The sequence below is a fragment of the Capra hircus genome, chromosome 4 (assembly GCF_001704415.2).
Source record: "Capra hircus breed San Clemente chromosome 4, ASM170441v1, whole genome shotgun sequence".
Lineage (NCBI taxonomy): Eukaryota > Metazoa > Chordata > Mammalia > Artiodactyla > Bovidae > Capra > Capra hircus.
Window position 1 is genome coordinate 15029329 of NC_030811.1, and position 18260 is coordinate 15047588.

The window sequence follows — 18260 nt, forward strand, 5'->3', positions numbered from 1 at the left end:
TTTAAAATTATCTCTGTAGAAATAAGATTAAAAAGGGAACTTGATTAATGACTTTAAGAGTTGGAAAGGTTCTATTGACAAAGATCCTAGGAAATTCTTCTTTAAACACAGAGAAACATAACATTTGTGAAAAGGTAGATTTTGCAAGAATGCAATATGACAAGATACCAAAATGAGAATCCTTTGCGGGGGTAAAGTTTCCATTAATGGAGATCTTGAAAAACAACCAAGCTCTCCCTTAGAAGTTCTAGAAATGCATTTGCCTGAAAACAGTGAGCTAGATAAGACAACCTGTAGGGCTACCCTTGTGGCTCAGTGGTAAGGAATCCAATCCGCCTGACAATGAAGGAGACACAGTTTCAATGCCTGGTCAGGGAAGATCCCTCTTGCCACTAAGCACAGGGCAACTCAGTCTGTGCGCCACGACTACTGAGCCCGTGCTCGAGAGCCCAGAAGCTGCAGCCACTAAGCCCACGTGCCCTAAAGCCCGTGCTCCGCAGCAAGAGAAGCCACCACAATGAGAGACCCTCACAGCACAGCCAGAGAGCTGGCACCGCTCACAACCAGAGCAAAGCCCGCAGAGCAACAATGACCTAGCACAGCCAAAAAAAAAAAGATCCATAAAATGCCCTTCCTGTTCTTTAGATTATATGATTGGAGGGTACCTGAGCCACAGTGGAAAACTCACATTTTCCAGCACGGGGCTAATTAAGATGGCAGGGCCCAGCATGAACTGATGGTCTATATCCCATGTTGTGCGTTCCTCTGTAAACCTTAAAGAAAAAATGTGAAAAATATGCCCATATTGTTATGACAGTTGCAGAGGGTTATTCCCAAGACATCCCAGACTTGTCACTGGGGGAACCCAGCTCTACTCACTCATGGAGAAGGGGTCGAACCACAGTGCTGCCCTCAGCATGAGCCTTATGCATTAGAGTGTAGAGGTAAGGCAGCAGAGTATATCTGGTCTGAAGGACTTTTCTTGAGAACATCTCAAAGTTTGAGTCCCAGGCCACAGGATCTTGTCTCTAAAAGGGTAAAGGAGCAAGTGGAAGGTTACCTCCTCCTTCCTAGCAGTATGAGAAAAGGACCAGCACACATATATGGGCTTTCCTGGTGGCTCAGTGGTGAAGAATCCCCCTGCCAATACAGGAGACGTGAGTTTGATCGCTAATCTGGGAGTAACCCCTGGAGAAGGAAATGGCAACTTACTCCAGCATTCTTGCCTGGGAAATCCCATGGACAGAGGAGCCTGGCGGGCTACAGTCTATGGGGCCATAAGGAGTCGGATTTAGCAACTAAGCACTCACGCACAGGCACATATCCCATATGTAGGTTCAGTTCAGTTCAGTTCAGTCGCTCAGTCGTGTCCGACTCTTTGCGACCCCATGAATGGCAGCACGCCAGGTCTCCCTGTCCATCACCAACTCCCGGAGTTCACTCAGACTCACGTCCATCGAGTCCGTAATGCCATCCAGCCATCTCATCCTCGGTCGTCCCCTTCTCCTCCTGCCCTCAATCCCTCCCAGCATCAGAGTCTTTTCCAATGAGTCAACTCTTTGTGTGAGGTGGCCAAAGTACTGGAGTTTCAGCTTCAGAATCATTCCCTCCAAAGAAATCCCAGGGCTGATCTCTTTCAGAATGGACTGGTTGGATCTCCTTGCCGTCCAAGGGACTCTCAGGAGTCTTCTCCAACACACAGTTCAAAAGCTGTGTAGGTTACACATGCTTTTTCCTCTAACTTCTGGCTTCCTGTTTCCCTCCACCTGCCATCTTTATAAACTGGAGTTTCTTGCTTTCTTTCCTTTTCATGAACACTTCAGGATGGGGCCTAGTCTTGCCCCTGCACGTGTGTAGAGAGAGATGGGTCTCCATGCAGCACTGACATAACTCAGTGAGATTTAAGTAAAATACAAACCCATCATTTCTAAAAGCAAAGGGAGCCTCTTTTTATTTCAGCTCCGTAGGAGCCATAAATATTTCTCCTCATAGGCATGAATAACCCAAGAGATGGGAAAAAGTATATTCTTGAAAAATGGTTGGTAGTCTGGGCTTTTGAACTCTGTGGATTTTCCAAACACTGGAGTTGCTGGTGATTTTATAATTTTTCATCATACAAATAAGCACAATGTTCTTGAGGGTTAAGAAGTGGTGGGGTTTCCCTGATGGCTCAGTGGTAAAGAATCTACCTGCCAGTTCGGGAGACACAAGTTCAATCCCTGCTCTGGGAAGATCCCATATGCTGCGGAGCAACTATGCCGGTGCACCAAAGCTATTGAGCCCACACTCTAGAGCTCAGGAGCCACAACTGCTGAGCCCAAACTGCTGCCACCACTAAAGCCCACAGGCCACAACAGCAGAAGCCTGCACACTGCAGCTAGAGACTAGACCCTCCTCGCCGCAACTAGAGAAAAAATCCACACAGCAATGAGGGCCCAGTACAGCCAAAAATAAACAAATACATAAATAGAATTACAAGAGGAAGTTGTGATGTGAAGACACGAAACACCCACACCGTAACCCGCTTCCCTCACCCTGGTCCCGAATGTGTTGTGGTTCCTGGAAAATGGATAAAACGCCCCCAGCTGCATCCAGCGAACACACATCTCATACTCAGCATCTCCAAAGAATCCACAGATGTCTGCTCCTGTCTGAGAAGATGCAAAATCAGAGCATGTTTTAAGTGGGACTTTGTGGGTTTCAGACACACCGAAATCTGAACTAGGGGATCCATCATTGCCCCAGTAGGACTTACATAGGAGATTCCAAAGAGACTGCATTCCATCATGCCTGCGGGGAGAAGATGCAGCTGCATTGGACACGGGAGAGCAGACTGTGGGAAGGGTAGGTTTGACCTGTCTCTTCTGTTCCACATTTGAGAGCTCTGAGCCGCTCGTGGTGAAAATGTCAAAAGACGGGTGTGCATTAAAACTCACACACACACAGAGCACTCAGGTCCCGTGGCTTTCACTGACCGCATGGAGGATAATTAGACATGACAACCCCGCTGAGGAGCACTCTAGCCCCCGCCCCTCCTGGAGAGGCCCCAGGATGAGAGCCCACACACCAACGATTGACTTCTTCAGCTGGTCCCACGCGGCCGTGTTGTCACCCAGCCAGTGTCCTCCCCAGCGGCCAGAAGAGGGGAAAGTGGAGCGAGTGATGACGATCCCTCGCTGTCCCGTCACCTCCTGCACGGCTCTGCTCGGAGGGGGACAAGGGGGCGAGCTGAGGGTGAATTTGAGGCTGGACAGTTGAGGGACTTTATCATAAAGAGTAGCTGCAGCCTGGAAATGTAAGGCAGCAGAGTGCTGCTCCATTTTAAGCCAGAAAGCATCTGCTATTTAAGTGATGCTGACAGTCCCAATCAACTTCCCAGCAGAACAACTGCAGATAGAGCATCAACTAAAATATGGATTTCTTTTTCTTTAAAAAAATGTTTTAATTAAAAAATGCTATCTTATTTTGGAATATAGTTGATTAACAATATGTGGATTTCTTTTCTTAAAAAAATTAATTAGCTGTCTACTTCTAGGTATGAGGAGGGCTGGGGTAAGACAGATATTCATAGAACAATTACTCTATCCCAGGTATTGTACCGGTCATGTTCATATGTGCATCTCACAACTCTGGCCTCCTTTTACTGTCAGGAAACTGAGGCTCAAAGGAGAGAGATAATTTGTCAGTCATTTAAAGAGCAACGAGGTAGATCTGGTACCCAAATAAAACTATATATGACTACAGCTCCCTTTGGTAATATGCTCTCTGCTAGGCTAATCCTCAAAATGCAGGAAAAACTTTGCACAGAGAGACAAATACACATAAAAGATGTTTAAATATTTATCAATGGAAGGTCAGTCTTCTGTAAGATGCTTTAGCTCAAAAATGAAAACAAGATATGAGAGAAAAATCAGTGGAACAAAAGAGAAAATCTGATAGATGCTGGTGTATGATGTAATCCAAATATTTGCTAAAGAAAGCATCACATCAATAGGCAGAGATACAGTATTCAGTAAGTGACAACAGGAAAATAAGTTAGCTATAGCGGAAACAAATCCATTTAGGTTACTGCCAATATTTTACACAAGTCCAAAAATGGACAGGGATGTGTGGGCATGCATGCATGCATACACGCATGCTCGCGCGTGCACACACACACACACACACACACACACACACCAGTGAGAGGTAATGAAGGCAAGAAATAAGGCAGGGGTATCCCCAGTGGCTCAGCAGTAAAGAATCCTCCTGCAGTGCAGGAGTCATAGAAGATGCAGGTTCGATGAAGATCCCCTGGAGGGGGACATGGCAACTCACTCCAGTCTTCTTGCCTGGAGAGTCCCCATGGACAGAGGAGCCTGGTGGGCTGCAGTCCATAGGGTTGCACAGAGTTGGACATGACTGAGGTGACTTAGCACATACACACAGAATAAGGGTGGATGCCCGTGATGCAAAGAACTTTGTCCCTGACCATGTCAGAACTCTAGACACTTACAGCCATGGGAAGAAATGAAAATTGTCTTGCTGGCCAAAGACAAAAGCACACTCACTCGTACGTGGGTCTGGTCTGGGCCCAGCCATAAAGGCTGTGCACGTCGTAGTGGCGCGCCGGTGAGCCATCGGGCAGCACCTGCTGGCTCTCCATGCACAGGGTCTGGCTGCTCAGGCCCTGGTCCCGGGCCTCCAAGTCTGGGAGGAAATGCAGAGTTAATTCTTACAAAACCTGATTTGCACATTCACCAGAAATGCCCATCATCTATGCATTTCTCAGCTTCAGCCAACATCCTCGTTACCAATAACAGCTCCAGTTTTAAGAAATTTTTGTTATCAGGGTCCTGTGGCTGCTTAATTAATGAAAGGTAAGAATAGGGTATGGAGCCAGGAAGGGAACCCTTCTGTTTGCTCCAACTCCAACAGCCACAGGGGGCTGCCAGAGTCCAGTTAGGACACCCCTTTGTGGTTATGATCGTCTCTTCCACTAGATGGTAATGTTCTCAAGGGAACAGGTCCTATTTCATCACTGCACTAGTACGGCTAAAGCTTTCTGATTTGTCATCACTTATCTGATACACAGATATTAAATTAAGGAAAGAAGGAGAAAAAGGCAGAAAGGAAGGGAGGAAGGGAGAGAGGAAGGAAGGAAGGAGCTAGTGAGCAGCAGGAAGCCTAGCAGTGACCCACAATTCAGGCAACGTGGAGTCCACGAATTACTGGGACAGTGCTCTTCATGAAGTGAGTCACTTCCTTCCCTAGGCAAGAGTTCAAGCAAGGTACGAGTTCAAGGCAAGGAAAGAGTTCACCTTGTAAGGTGTTCAGCTCCTAAGACACCTTTAAACCCAGGGCCCATTGACATTCTGTTTCCGCTTTTACCACGGGACAAACAGGGAGTCTCATGCAGGTTCTGTGAACACGGGCAGAAGGAGTTGACGGAGCTAGATTTCCATCATCTAGTCAAACGAGTGAAGTGTGTATGCAGGGTGTGTGTGTATGGTAGGTGTACATGCGTGTCTTTGTGGTGCATGTGTAGTATGTTGCAGGGTGTGTGATGTGTGTGGTGTGTGACATGTCTGTATGTGCATGTGTGTGGTGTGTGTGCAGTGTAGTGTGTGGTTTGTATGTATGGTGTATGTGGTGTGCAGGGGGTGACTGGGAGTTTCAGTTATCAGTCCATACTCATCACTATAACCAGATGCACATCGTTGCTTGGTTTCTTTCATACCACATCATGCTATTGTTTCTATGCTTGATTAGTTGTTTATTTGCACTTATTCAAAGTTACTCTATTTGGGATTTTACGTCAGATTTAAAAGTGTTTTCTTGCCAAAATTAGGCTTCACTTTGACAATAACAGGAAAATTTGCAAGGCTTTTGAGCAGAGAAGTAATTTGGTGAAGACATCATTTTACATACATGGCACATAGGGTGGATTATTAAGAATTTCATTTCTGCAGCCCGTGACAGATCCATTCACAAAGTTCGATGGTTCATTCATGTTCTGCAATGAGATAGCAAAAATAAAAAAAAAAATTCTGTGGGTTAGAGGCAACATGGACCTTCCTATAGATGACACTGACCTCACAGAGACAAGGTCAAATTTACACCAGCTGGTTGCATCACTGACTCTGTGTAATCTCAACCCATAAGGATTCTAAGAAATCATTTTGGTTTAAGAAGAGTGTTAAACCTCTAGTTTACTTGGAATTTTTAGACCTGTGAGGATTGGCTTATAGTGACAAAATACTGAAATTAGGCTGGAATCATGACCTAAGTAAATCTCCTTTTGACTCATCTCCCCACACAAGCCCATCTTTTCTGTGTGGATGACTCACTTTTTATCTGCGGCTAATGGTTATCATAATCTCCTCATTGTTGATATAGTTTAGATTATTGATTCTGACATCAGCATAGACCAAAACCAGGAGAAATCTCTAGCTTTCTACAGTAGATATGGTCCTAAAAAGTTGTAGGTAACTCAGAAACAATCTAGAAATCAAATACTACTTGCAGGGATCTATTACTTAAATGTAAGAAATAGCAGTTCCCGAGGTGAATATTCACAGCCTACATTATCAATGGAAAACTTAAAATATTGTATATTAGGTGATCTTAAGTGAAAGTGAAAGTGAATTTGCTCACTCGTGTCTGACTCTTTGTGATCCCGTGGACTGTAGCCCACCAGGCTCCTCCATCCATGGGATTTTCCAGGCAAGAGTACTCGAGTGGGTTGCCATTTCCTTCTCCAGGGGCTCTTTCTGACCCAGGGATTGAACCCAGGTCTCCACATTACAGGCAGACACTTTTACTGTCTGAGCCACCAGGGAAGCCCCTGGTGATCTTAAGTAGGACATATTAAAATGCAAAGGCAAGCTGTTTGGGAGGACTCTTGGCTACTGGAGTTGTTTAGCTACACCTTTCTTGCAGTGGAACAAACACCGCAGAGCTGTTGGGATCTGTGTTCCTCAGGGCCCGCCCCATCTCTTCACAGTTTGGGTTAATCTGTGTCCTTCTGTGTGCCTACTCTGGGTCTGCCTATCCTGATGGTGGCCAGGGAAGCCCAGGGCCGCCAGTGGGTGGCTGAGAGGTTTGTCTCTGGGTGAGTGGCAAGCTTCTTTCAGCCTGGCCCAAACGGGAGAAGCTCTTCAGAGGTGACCTGGAATATGGTCGGGAGCTCAGACCACTGCACAGTGGAGGAGGAAACTGGGGCACTGATATGCTTCCCACTCCTAGAAAAACACCAACAGAGGAGACTTCGAATGTGTGTCCCAGAGACATCTCAGGAAGCCCTGCTCTTAAGCCCAACCAACAAGCGTAGCAAGCATCGGAATGGACCTTTGAAGCTGGCATTTTCCCAGCCCTGTGATGAATATCAGTTGCCTCTGATCCATGACTTGCCCACCCCTGGCCCTGCCCTGTATCACAGGACGGGCTCTTGGGCTCCTTTAGCACTGGCCTCTGTGTAGGTCTGGCCAATGGAAAGCATTGGCAAGAGGTTAGAGGGTGGGAGCTAAGAGAAGTCAGGTATGTGTCCCTCTTTCTTTTTCAGGCAGCAACTTGAGCGGTGGCTCATTGCCTTCAGGGACTCCAACTTCCACCAGGCAGTATGTCCCTGGGCAGACGTATGATTCTCTCTGCTCTTCCTGGTAGTCCCAGCACCTCAGCTCTATAACAGCATCCCTCTCATCCACTCCTCCAGCCCTAGCTTGCTGCTTTAGTAGGTTCTGAGTTATCTCCCTGAGTTTTGACTGCTAATGTTTTCAAAGAAAGGCATGAAAGATGACTTACAATCCACAGTCCATCAAACTTCAAGCTCTTCTCTGGCTCTCGAGGGTTTCTGTAGAGCTCTTCTATTTCCCTCTTCCACCAGGCAGCTGTGCTGTTCCGCAAGAAGTCAGGAAAAGCAACATGGGCTTTGTACAGCTGTAAGGATGACACATGCTCTTATGTGGGGTCTCAGCCTGTCCGGGAAGGGGGGTGCACCAGGACCGGGAAGGGGAGACAAGCAGGTATTTGTGCAAGGCTTTGCCCACTCAGTGTGTGCCCTAACCTCATATCAGTGTCTGCAGCTGCACAGAGTTTACTGTGGACACACACACACACCAGGAAAGGTGACTCCATTCTCTCTTTTCCTAGAAGGTTAGATAGTCTTTAAGACCCATTTTAAACATGGGATTCACTTTATGATTAGGCATGTCATCATATAAACAGGAAAATTAGCCATCAGTGTCTAAACAGTCAAACTTCAGAGCACAAGTGTTTTTACTACGTTGGCCATATCAAGGAGATCAGTCATGCAGGGAAATGTGAGCTGCAGTGTGGATGGGATGCTGGATGCCCAAGACTAATGTGGCATCAAGTGCTGAGTCAAGGCCATTGCTCCTTTCAACTGGCCAGCACTTTCTTCTAAATGTAGACTATTCGTTAAAACCCAATCTGTTCATAACCTCTCCAGTGAAAAGATCCCAGACTTTCCTTCATTATTTTTCAAGCAACATTAAGTTCAAACAAAATACAACCCGTTGAAGGTGCACAGGTAAAGGTATTTCATACATGATTCCCTTCTGTACGATTCCAGTTTAGCTACCTGTTGGATTTCCATTCAGGGAAAATTTTGCTTCCAGAAAATTACCCGTTGACAAGTATACTCAACTCAGAGCTACTTAACCAAACATCAGGGTAAAACTCATAAGTATCCAGATGTGTAGAACCATGTAGACAAAAATCTGTGCATTACTGTACCTTAACCTGAGTTTCAAGATCAAGGGACCCATCCACATTCACGTTGGGCAGATCTGGCAAAACCTAGAAAAAAAAAAAGAAAAAGAAAAATTAAAATCTTTAAAAAGCATTGCACAGACCATGAGATGTTTCACATGTTAGACTCAAATGACATGCATCTCCATACAATTCTGGGGGATATTTGCCATTAATTAAATTGCAAAGTCTGAATATATGAAATTTTGTTAGGTGAATATAGGTTGGGATCTCTTGATTCATTCCATCAGTTTTCAAAATTTTACTTTTGAATATTATTGACTAAATCCCTTCTAAGCACATCCTCTGTACAATCACTTTGCAAATGATGATTTTTTCACTGATCTGCCTATCACAGACTTGTAACAAATTTCCCCTTATAAAAAATACATATTAAGTGTGACTCTAAAGGAATAAGATTGATTTCTGTTCACAACCCATACGCTTAGCCTCAATGCTTTTAAGCAGTATCACAACTTACTAGGGACCCCAAGTATACACAGCATTAAAAAATTCATAGTATCAGCCAATTTCATCTATAATTAGAAGGACATTAACTGTATACATTTTGGACTTCCTTGGTGGCTCAAACGATAAAGCGTCAGCCTACAATGTGGGAGACCTGGGTTCAATCCTTGGGTTGGGAAGATCTCCTGGAGAAGGAAATGGCAACTCACTCCAGTATTCTTGCCTGAAATATCCCATGGACGGAGGAACCTGATAGGCTCTAGTCCATGGGGTCACAAAGACTCAGACACGACTTCACTTCCACTTTTCAACTATATACATTGATTCATTCATTCATTCTACAAATACTGAACATTTACTACATGCCAGGCTCACTTCTGTAATCTGTATCTGCTGAGCCGTAAGTAAGAAACAGTCCTTGTTTTCTCCAAGCTCACAGATGGAACAGAAGCACTAGGTTGCACGTTACACTCTCGGAGAGTTGCAATACAGAAAAGGGAGAACACAGCTGGTCTTGAATGCTTCCTAAGAGTGAACATTTAAGCTGGCCTTGAAGTGCGGGTATTATTTGGGCAAGTTGGGAAGGAAACATTCAAAGGCACTTGAACAGGGCATTAACCCAGAGCAGGAGTGTTGCAGCAAAGCAGAAACAAGTGAACAGCCTTTGGCACATACCAGCCAAACAGGCCTACAATGGTTTTGGTTATTGTTTTAGCTGTTACTACTAACAGACTCTTGAGAAACCTGTACGCAGGTCAGGAAGCAATAGTTAGAACTGGACATGGAGCAACAGACTGGTTCCAAATAGGAAAAGGAATACATCAAGGCTGTATATTGTCTCCCTGCTTATTTAACTTCTATGCAGAGTACATCATGAGAAACGCTGGGCTGGAAGAAACACAAGCTGGAATCAAGATGGCTGGGAGAAATATCAATCACCTCAGATATGCAGGTGACACCACCCTTATGGCAGAAAGTGAAGAAGAACTAAAGAGCCTTGTGATGAAAGTGAAAGAAGAGAGTGAAAAAGTTGGCTTAAAACTCAACATTAAGAAAACGAAGATCATGGCATCTAGTCCCATCACTTCATGGCAAATAGATGGGGAAACAGTGGAAACAGTGTCAGACTTTATTATTTGGGGCTTCAAAATCACTGCAGTTGGTGACTGCAGCCATGAAATTAAAAGACGCTTACTCCTTGGAAGAAAAGTTATGACCAACCTGGACAGCATATTCAAAAGCAGAGACATTACTTTGCCAACAAAGGTTCATCTAGTCAAAGCTATGGTTTTTCCAGTAGTCATAAATGGATGTGAGAGTTGGACGATAAAGAAAGCTGAGTGCCGAAGAATTGATGCTTTTGAACTGTGGTGTTGGAGAAAACTCTTGAGAGTCCCTTGGACAACAAGGAGATCCAACCAGTCCATCCTAAAGGAGATCAGTCTTGAATAGTCATTGGAAGGACTGATGCTGAAGCTGAAGCTCCAATACTTTGGCCACCTGATGTGAAGAGCTGACGCCTTGGAAAAGACCCTGATGCTGGGAAAGATTGAGGGCAGGAGGACAAGGGGACGACAGAGGATGAGATGGTTTGATGGCATCACCGACTCAATGGATATGCGTTTGAGTAAACCCTTGGAGTTGGTGATGGACAGAGAAGTGTGGTGTGCTGCAGTCCATGGGGCTGCAAAGAGTCAGATACGACTGAGCAACTGAACTGAACTGAACTAACAGACACTTGTAGCTGGACTTGTCCTTCACAAAGCTAATTACTCTCTGATTCCATATAGATTATACTCTACTTGGCATTCTTCTCCTCCTACACTCCTGTAGGGCTGCAAAGAGTCGGATACGACTGAGCAACTGAACTGAACTGAACTAACAGACACTTGTAGCTGGACTTGTCCTTCACAAAGCTAATTACTCTCTGATTCCATATAGATTATACTCTACTTGGCATTCTTCTCCTCCTACACTCCTGTAGCATTCTCCATTTCAGAAAGAAGGTCCTGGGTTGATAACTTCAGGGACACCAGACTTGGCTGCTGAGTTGCCTGATGCCAGCTGTGGCCATTTTGAAACTTTGCAGCAGAAAAAAAAAAAAAAAAATCAAGACATTCAAGAGGATATAAAACCTCTCCCTATTCCTAAGAGAGCAGGGCACAATTATTGAGTCACTAGTCCACTGTTTTTCCCTTTTGCCTGGTAAAAATAATAAAGCTAATCTTTTTCTATTTCCTCCAAATGTTGCCTCTGTATTCCTATTCGGCATCGGTAGACAAGAAGCCAAGGTTTTGGCAACAAGATGAAGCAGCATGAGATATTTACAGAGCAACCCTGGCTAAGAGCTACTGTCATCCAGAGTCAGGAAGTCCGCTTAAAATCTTGTTGCTAAGAGTCGAACAATGAGTATGAGGATTGAGACCACAAAAGGGAATGAAAGGAGATAAGAGAAGGAGATTAATTCATAGCATTCAGTGATTTATTTACATACTGATTAAGCATCCTGGGTCAAAGATGAGAGTGGGTGACTGAGAGACAGATTCCAAAGTCCTTTTCAAAGGGGTTCTTTATCTTTGTTAAATGACCAGTTGGCATGTATAAGGGGTGGGTCATTAGAATACTTCCAGACAATAAAACAAGGCTCACCGATATTTTAGAGGATTAGACCTGAAACCTTAGCCTTGTTAATGTTTATTGAGCCAATCAGTATCAGACAGATTTCTACTCATTCACAATTTATAAATTACCCAATATATATTGCCAAGAGTTATTGCATCTCTTTTAATCAATTGTGATACTGATTAATTACAGGCACCTTATCCAAAATCTTACCTTTCCCCAGACGATATCGCTGTTGTCTGGCCATTTGATGAACACATCACTTTCCTTCCCTCTGGTGAATGTGAGATACTGGGTCTCATTGCCAGAAATGGCTGGGTCCTGCAGGGAAAGGGTTTAGAACAGCAGACATGAGACAAATGTCACCAAGAAATCTCCTCTCTAAATTTTTAACAATTCACAGTACAGAAAGAAATGGTGAGAAAGAACTACAACACCACACACACATCCCATGGATAACTGAGAGCAAAAAACTTTATTGATGTTTCTCTATAACATTATTCTTTTATTTTTTTGGCTGCAACGTGTGGCATGTGGGATCTTAGTTCCCCAACCAGGGATCAAACCCACGCTCCCTGCATTGAAGTGTGGAGTCTTAGCCACTGAACCACCAGGAAGTCCCTCTCTATAACATTCTTGAGGAAAAAGTGTATGCTAATGTTCGAAAACAATTCCTGGAGATAAACCAGGTTAATAAAACATTACTCTCAAGTGGAGAAGTCTAATTGATTGTGTTTCCACAATGTAATGGCAATAGTCCTTAAGAACATGAAATTCCTTTCTCCTATTCTGTGACCCAACTTGTCTCTCTCAAGTTCTCTTCCCTGTTCAGTCTATCTCATACCTGCCTCAACTGCTCTCTAAATAGCATCATATTTCACAACTGTCATAGAAATTGTCACCACCTATCTGGAACTATCTTTTTTTAATGTTTATTTATTGGAGGTCTCACTCCAAAAGAATAAAATCTCTGTAAGGAAAAGGACATCTTTTTTTTTTTTCCTTTAGGACATCGTATTCTCTTAGATTATAAATACATTTTTTAGAAGAGTGATTTTCAAAGACCCAATGTTTAGTCAATACTTGAATGAATGAATGAACAAAAGTCAGAGAATAATGCTGTAATTCCTGGAGGCTATAAGGAAGGATCATTTGTAGGTAACTACTTCTGTGTTTGACAAGATACAGCTTCCAATGGAAAACATGTGCTCAGTCGCTCAGGCAAACCCAACTCTTTGTGACCCCATGGACTGTAGCCTTCCAGGCTCATTCTGCCCATGGGGTTTCACAGGCAAGAATACTGGAGTGAGTTGCCATTTCTTCTTCCAGGGGATCTTCCCAATCCAGGGATCGAATCATTGCCTCTTGTCTCCTGCATTAGCAGGCAGATTCTTTATCACTGTACCACCTGGTAAGCCCCCAATATGAAATAATAAGCTGATATTCTGGATCTTAAATCAGTTGTTTGTGAATTTAATTAAGAAGAAATAAGTCCCTTAAACCTCACCATTGTTGAGTATTGGTAATGGTATCTTAAGAGGTTTTTGAGCCCCTAAGGGAAAAATGAGATTAAGATACAGCTATTTTCTCTGAGGCATAGCCTGAAACAGTGAAACACACACTCTCTCCTTTACTGTGTGTGTGTGTGTGTGTGTGTGTGTGTGTGTGTGTTTTGGAGGCTATATCTAGTGTTACACACTCTTCTGTACTTTTGGCTGTTAACTAGCATTTCAGTTTTCTAACTCTACCAAAAGAATGTAACAATAAATTACCTCCAAACAACACAGTTATGAAAAATAAATACTGCAATCCATCATCTTTTAAAAGCCATTTTCATTCATTCTTCCTTTGTTTATTTGCTTTTTAATACTTTAAAAAACTTATAGATTCATAAGAAGTTACAAAAAATGTTCAGGGAGGTCTTCTGTATTTTTCCTCCAGTTTCCCTCAATGGTACTAGTTTTGAACTATAGAAGCAGAAAACAGGATCTAATCTTTCTAAATACCTACCAGAACAAGAACAAATCTCGTGCCATTTTTCTTCATTTGCTCAATCAGGAGACCAAGATTTTGAAAGCTGGGGCTGAGGGTGAAGTCCAGCTTCCGGTCCATGTAGTCAATGTCTACATGCTGGACATCCTGTAGAAGGAAGCAAGCAGGATACTTGGGCCCCTGCGGCAGGAGCTCCTCAGGGGACACAAACTGCTTGGCCAGGCTCTGGCCCTGCTGCCTGCAGACTCCAGACCAGGCCTCGCTGAACGCCTTCTCTGTTACTCTCCTAGACTGACTTTTCAATTCTGCTGATTGAAATTGCTTTCTGATCCCTACATCCAGCTCACCAGTCCCCATTCTTTCTCATGCTGCTCCTCCAACTGTATTTCCTCCCACTCCTTCCCTCAATTTATGTCTTTTCCATTCTTCAGATCTCAAACTCAGTGAGCCTATTAAACAAAATGATGGTTGAATGTTCAAGGGTAGAAAGCCATACTTGCCTGAGAAACATATCTGTGTCTTTCCCCCCTCCCTCCAGTAAACCCGACGGAATTTATTCACATTTAGAGCTACATTGTTTTCTAGTTTTCTAGAATGTATTTATTTCTGCCACTCTCATTTGACTGGATGAGCCTGGAGTAAGAACCTTGTCTTCTCTCTTCTCTATAAAGCACCAACTCAGGTTTCGGCACATGAAATTCACTTAATCCTTGATTGTTGGATAATAACATCAAGTAGTTAGTATTCAGTTCCTGGTGGGGAGATGATGATTCTTTTTAACCTGAAAGTGATAACCACCTGTATTGCCTTAAGACTTTAAGTAAAACTTCTTCGAGGGAGGAGAGATTTGTTCATAAGCCAAAACTCAGAAAGAATGAATGAACAAATTATTAACATTAGTTGTCTCTGTGAGGTAAATCCATGGATTTTTTTTTAGTCTTTTAATTTTCCCATCTTTTCTAATTTATATTTAATAAGTATCTAGAATAGCAGTCTATAAAAAGAAAAATTAAGCCTAGATGAATGTTTCAAATTATCTTTGATGAGAATATCATAATGTTTATTTTATTCTCAGCTGCCAATCATTAATTGTCCTCCAAAACCTCAGGAGGTGAATTGAGAGCAAAGCAACTGCGTGATGAGAAACTGATCATTACAAGAGGATAAAGAGCATGCTATTTATGGAATTCTGTCTGTTGACAGCAAATGACTGCACTTCTAGGGCTTTATGGAGAAGGAAATGGCAACCTACTCCAGTATTCTTGCCTAGAGAATTCCATGGACAGAGGAGCCTGGTGGGCTACAGTCCATGGGGTCACAAAGAGCTGGATAAGACTTAGCCTGCGTGTACTGCTGTTCTGAGATTGTAGCTGTAGGATATGCTTATGTGTATGTGTGTGTTTAAGAAAAAGTGAAGGCTTAGTATTAACTGGTTTCATTCATATTGTCCTTTTATAGCTACTCTCTCCAAGAATAGCCACAGTACAATTTCCTAAAATGGTTATAATCTTGAGATGATTTTCAGGCCCCAAAGTCATGCCTCAAAGCCCAGCCATGGCTACTGCAGGATATTCCTGGCAAGAGGCAGGAACAATATCCCCCAAGCATCCCTCAAACTGCTGAAGGATTTATGCAACTCTGAGTCTGCAACCCTTGATTTTAAAGGGTTGCCTGAAATAAATTTAAGAGGTAATGTTTCTAGCTCCACAGCTACACTTTTTCTTCATACTAAAGTAGTCATCACTACTTGAATGACTTTCTATGAAGATTTTCCAATCTATACTTAGCCACAAATTCCCACCACTAATTAAACCACAGACTGAATGAGGGTATCATACGTAGGGAATCTGAGCAGCCGTCATTGCAACATACAAACTGGCGATTTCATAATCATCCTGGTATCCATAGCGACTCAGGTGGAATCCCAAGGCCCAATAGGGAATCATTGCTGGCCGACCAATCAACTAAAATAAAAAAGAAAAATAGACTCAATTACATTTCTTTGGGAAGAAAAGATGATTGGCTTCTACTTGAAGCAGCTTGAGCTCTTCTATGAAGCTATCTCATCTAAGAGGCCTCAGTCAAGAAAAATAAGAAAGTCATATAAATATGGATTAACCATAGAGATGCAGAATGATAGAAAGTCTCTATAAACAGTATCAACTCTAGGAAACCTGAGAACTCAGTGGTTATCACTGATTTGAAATTCTCAGAAAGGCAAATAGCTCAGAGAAGTATGGGATATCAATACACCTGTAGAGCCCCTAAACACTAAATCCCAACTTTCAGGAAAGATAGCAATAATGTAGTAGGGACATCTAAGGGTCTTAAGGAGGGGAAAATGGCCTTTCTCAGTGCTAAGAACATGGGAATACCCAGCAAACATTGGATGATATATTGATGGGTAGAATAACTTCCAACCTCAGTGTATTGCTGAGTTACAAGCTCAGGGGTTGGCCCCAAAACCATATAAAAGTCCAAAATGCCTCCTGTGGTGCGATATGTCAGGGCAGGAGTAGGCTGGAATGTCACATCTGTTAAAAAAAAAGAAAAAAGAAGGTGAGGAGTATCCCTGGAACTATAAATAACCCAGTCAGGGAATCTGCCCTAAATTTTGCTATTTTCACTTTCTTACATTCTTATTTTAATGCCCACCTCCTCTAATAAGCTGTTTCCCATGCAGTGGAATCAGAGGGATATTCAGGTACCTCAAACATAATCTCAGTCTCAACACCTTACATCACTTTGTGAAAAAAGAGCTTAAGTGTATAGGAAAATAAGGTCATACAAGATAGGCACTGTGTTTAGTGAAAATCATACTCCTTATACCTGGCCTAGTGCTCTTAGTAAACCTGAATAAATGAATGAATGGTAGGTGAGTTTGTCTGTCTCATTTCCCTTGCCCTTGACTTTCCTTATCTCTGTTGATACTCCAGATTGCTAAAAGTGGTCACAGATGTTTCTGGTGGTACACAGAGAATGTGTGTCTGTCTTACCCATGGCATTGCTGTTCAGCAGGAGCACTCCATGGGCACTGCCATCCTCCTCCAGTGCCATATAGTAGGGGTGGACACCATAGGAGTTCTTCTTATACTAGGAGAGTTGTGGGAAGAGCAGGTGGATAATCAAGAAGAGAAAATCCAAGAAATCATGTTCACATCATAACCCAAACAGCAAACTCCTGTGCAGTACTGAAGATTCAGTACAATGTCATGTCTCTTGTGAAGACTTCCTTGACCCTTCCTTCCATCCCAAGTGAAAACCTAAGTGCCCTCTCCTCCTATGCCTTCCTTGTTTATTACTATACAAATCTATTGTAGCACTGGTTACACTGTGTTACCATTGTTTCTGCCTCTCTCTCTTTTTCTCTCTTTTACTAGTTTATAAGCATCTGGAGAAAAAGACAGTATCTTAATAAGACACTGTCTCATTCTACGTGTGCCTGACATGTAGAATATATTAAATAAAAGTTTGTGAAATAAATAAAATCCATAGTCCACAGGAAATATATATAAATAGGTAGTTTAGGGACAGAAAGGAAAGAAAACCTTAAACATGGTGTATTTCATTTGAGAGCAAAATATACAGGGATTAAACTAAATTTATATACAGTAGAAATATTGATGATCTTGTCTCTGCTTACCGCTGGTGGCTCATCTCGGGCAAACATCCCCCACGTGTGCCAGCTTATGTTTCTTCTGAAAGTTGTGTGCTCAGTTTCCCCAAAGCCATAGAGGTACTGAGAGGGGAGGCGTGTGGAGATGGAAAGGAACATGTCCCTGAAGGTGAATCCAGGGAGCTGAGAGTCCCAACTGCAACACGAGAGCAGACCTTGGTTCAGAGCTGGGCACAGGCCAGCACAAACATGGGCTCCATGAAGCCTCCTGAGTAGCTGAATATCTGGATCCATGTTCAAATACTGTGAGATGACCCAGGTCATAACAAGGGCCATAATTTGCTGCCAAGTTTCTGTGCTGGCATGTTTATTTGTTATCTGTCTTTTGCAAGGCTGAGAATTCCTTTACTTGGTCCTGGGTTCCTGGACAACAAGGACCACATCACCCTCATCTCTGTATTTCTACTTCTCCTTGCCCAGCATATCAGCTTGAATAAATGCATGAGTGAATGGATAAGATAGAGGCACATTTTTCTGTAGAGAATGTGATACTCTTAGAATGGTTTTCTGGATTGGCCAAAGAACTTCTTACTGTTAGGTAGTTAGAATAGGAAACAGGAGTCCAAAACGGTGGTGGCTAAAAGTCAAGGAAGGGAAAAGCCCGCAAAAATAGAACAAAGGAAGGTCAAAGGAAGATCCAAGGACCAGAGTGAGGACTTCAGGGAGAACAAACAGCACTTCTGGCGAGCCCAATTTGCATAGGGCAGGCCCCGGGGGAGGGGAAAACATATAAAAAGAGGAGCCAAAGGGC

General features: G+C 43.1%; 1 protein-coding gene across 1 annotated transcript in view; it reads right to left on the reverse strand.

Annotated features, from left to right (window-relative positions):
• Nucleotides 1–18260, reverse strand: part of MGAM2 (maltase-glucoamylase 2 (putative)) — a 95656-nt gene that overhangs the window by 21139 nt on the left and 56257 nt on the right. The window contains exons 28-42 of the mRNA XM_018047487.1: nucleotides 17477–17645; nucleotides 16830–16926; nucleotides 16255–16367; nucleotides 15672–15797; nucleotides 13852–13980; nucleotides 12055–12162; nucleotides 8737–8799; nucleotides 7783–7917; nucleotides 5911–5995; nucleotides 4551–4689; nucleotides 3068–3201; nucleotides 2756–2790; nucleotides 2535–2651; nucleotides 880–1028; nucleotides 689–773 (exon numbers count right to left, since the gene is read on the reverse strand). Coding sequence (XP_017902976.1) covers nucleotides 689–773; nucleotides 880–1028; nucleotides 2535–2651; nucleotides 2756–2790; nucleotides 3068–3201; nucleotides 4551–4689; nucleotides 5911–5995; nucleotides 7783–7917; nucleotides 8737–8799; nucleotides 12055–12162; nucleotides 13852–13980; nucleotides 15672–15797; nucleotides 16255–16367; nucleotides 16830–16926; nucleotides 17477–17645 — 1684 coding nt within the window. The remainder of the gene's footprint in view (nucleotides 1–688; nucleotides 774–879; nucleotides 1029–2534; nucleotides 2652–2755; nucleotides 2791–3067; nucleotides 3202–4550; nucleotides 4690–5910; nucleotides 5996–7782; nucleotides 7918–8736; nucleotides 8800–12054; nucleotides 12163–13851; nucleotides 13981–15671; nucleotides 15798–16254; nucleotides 16368–16829; nucleotides 16927–17476; nucleotides 17646–18260) is intronic.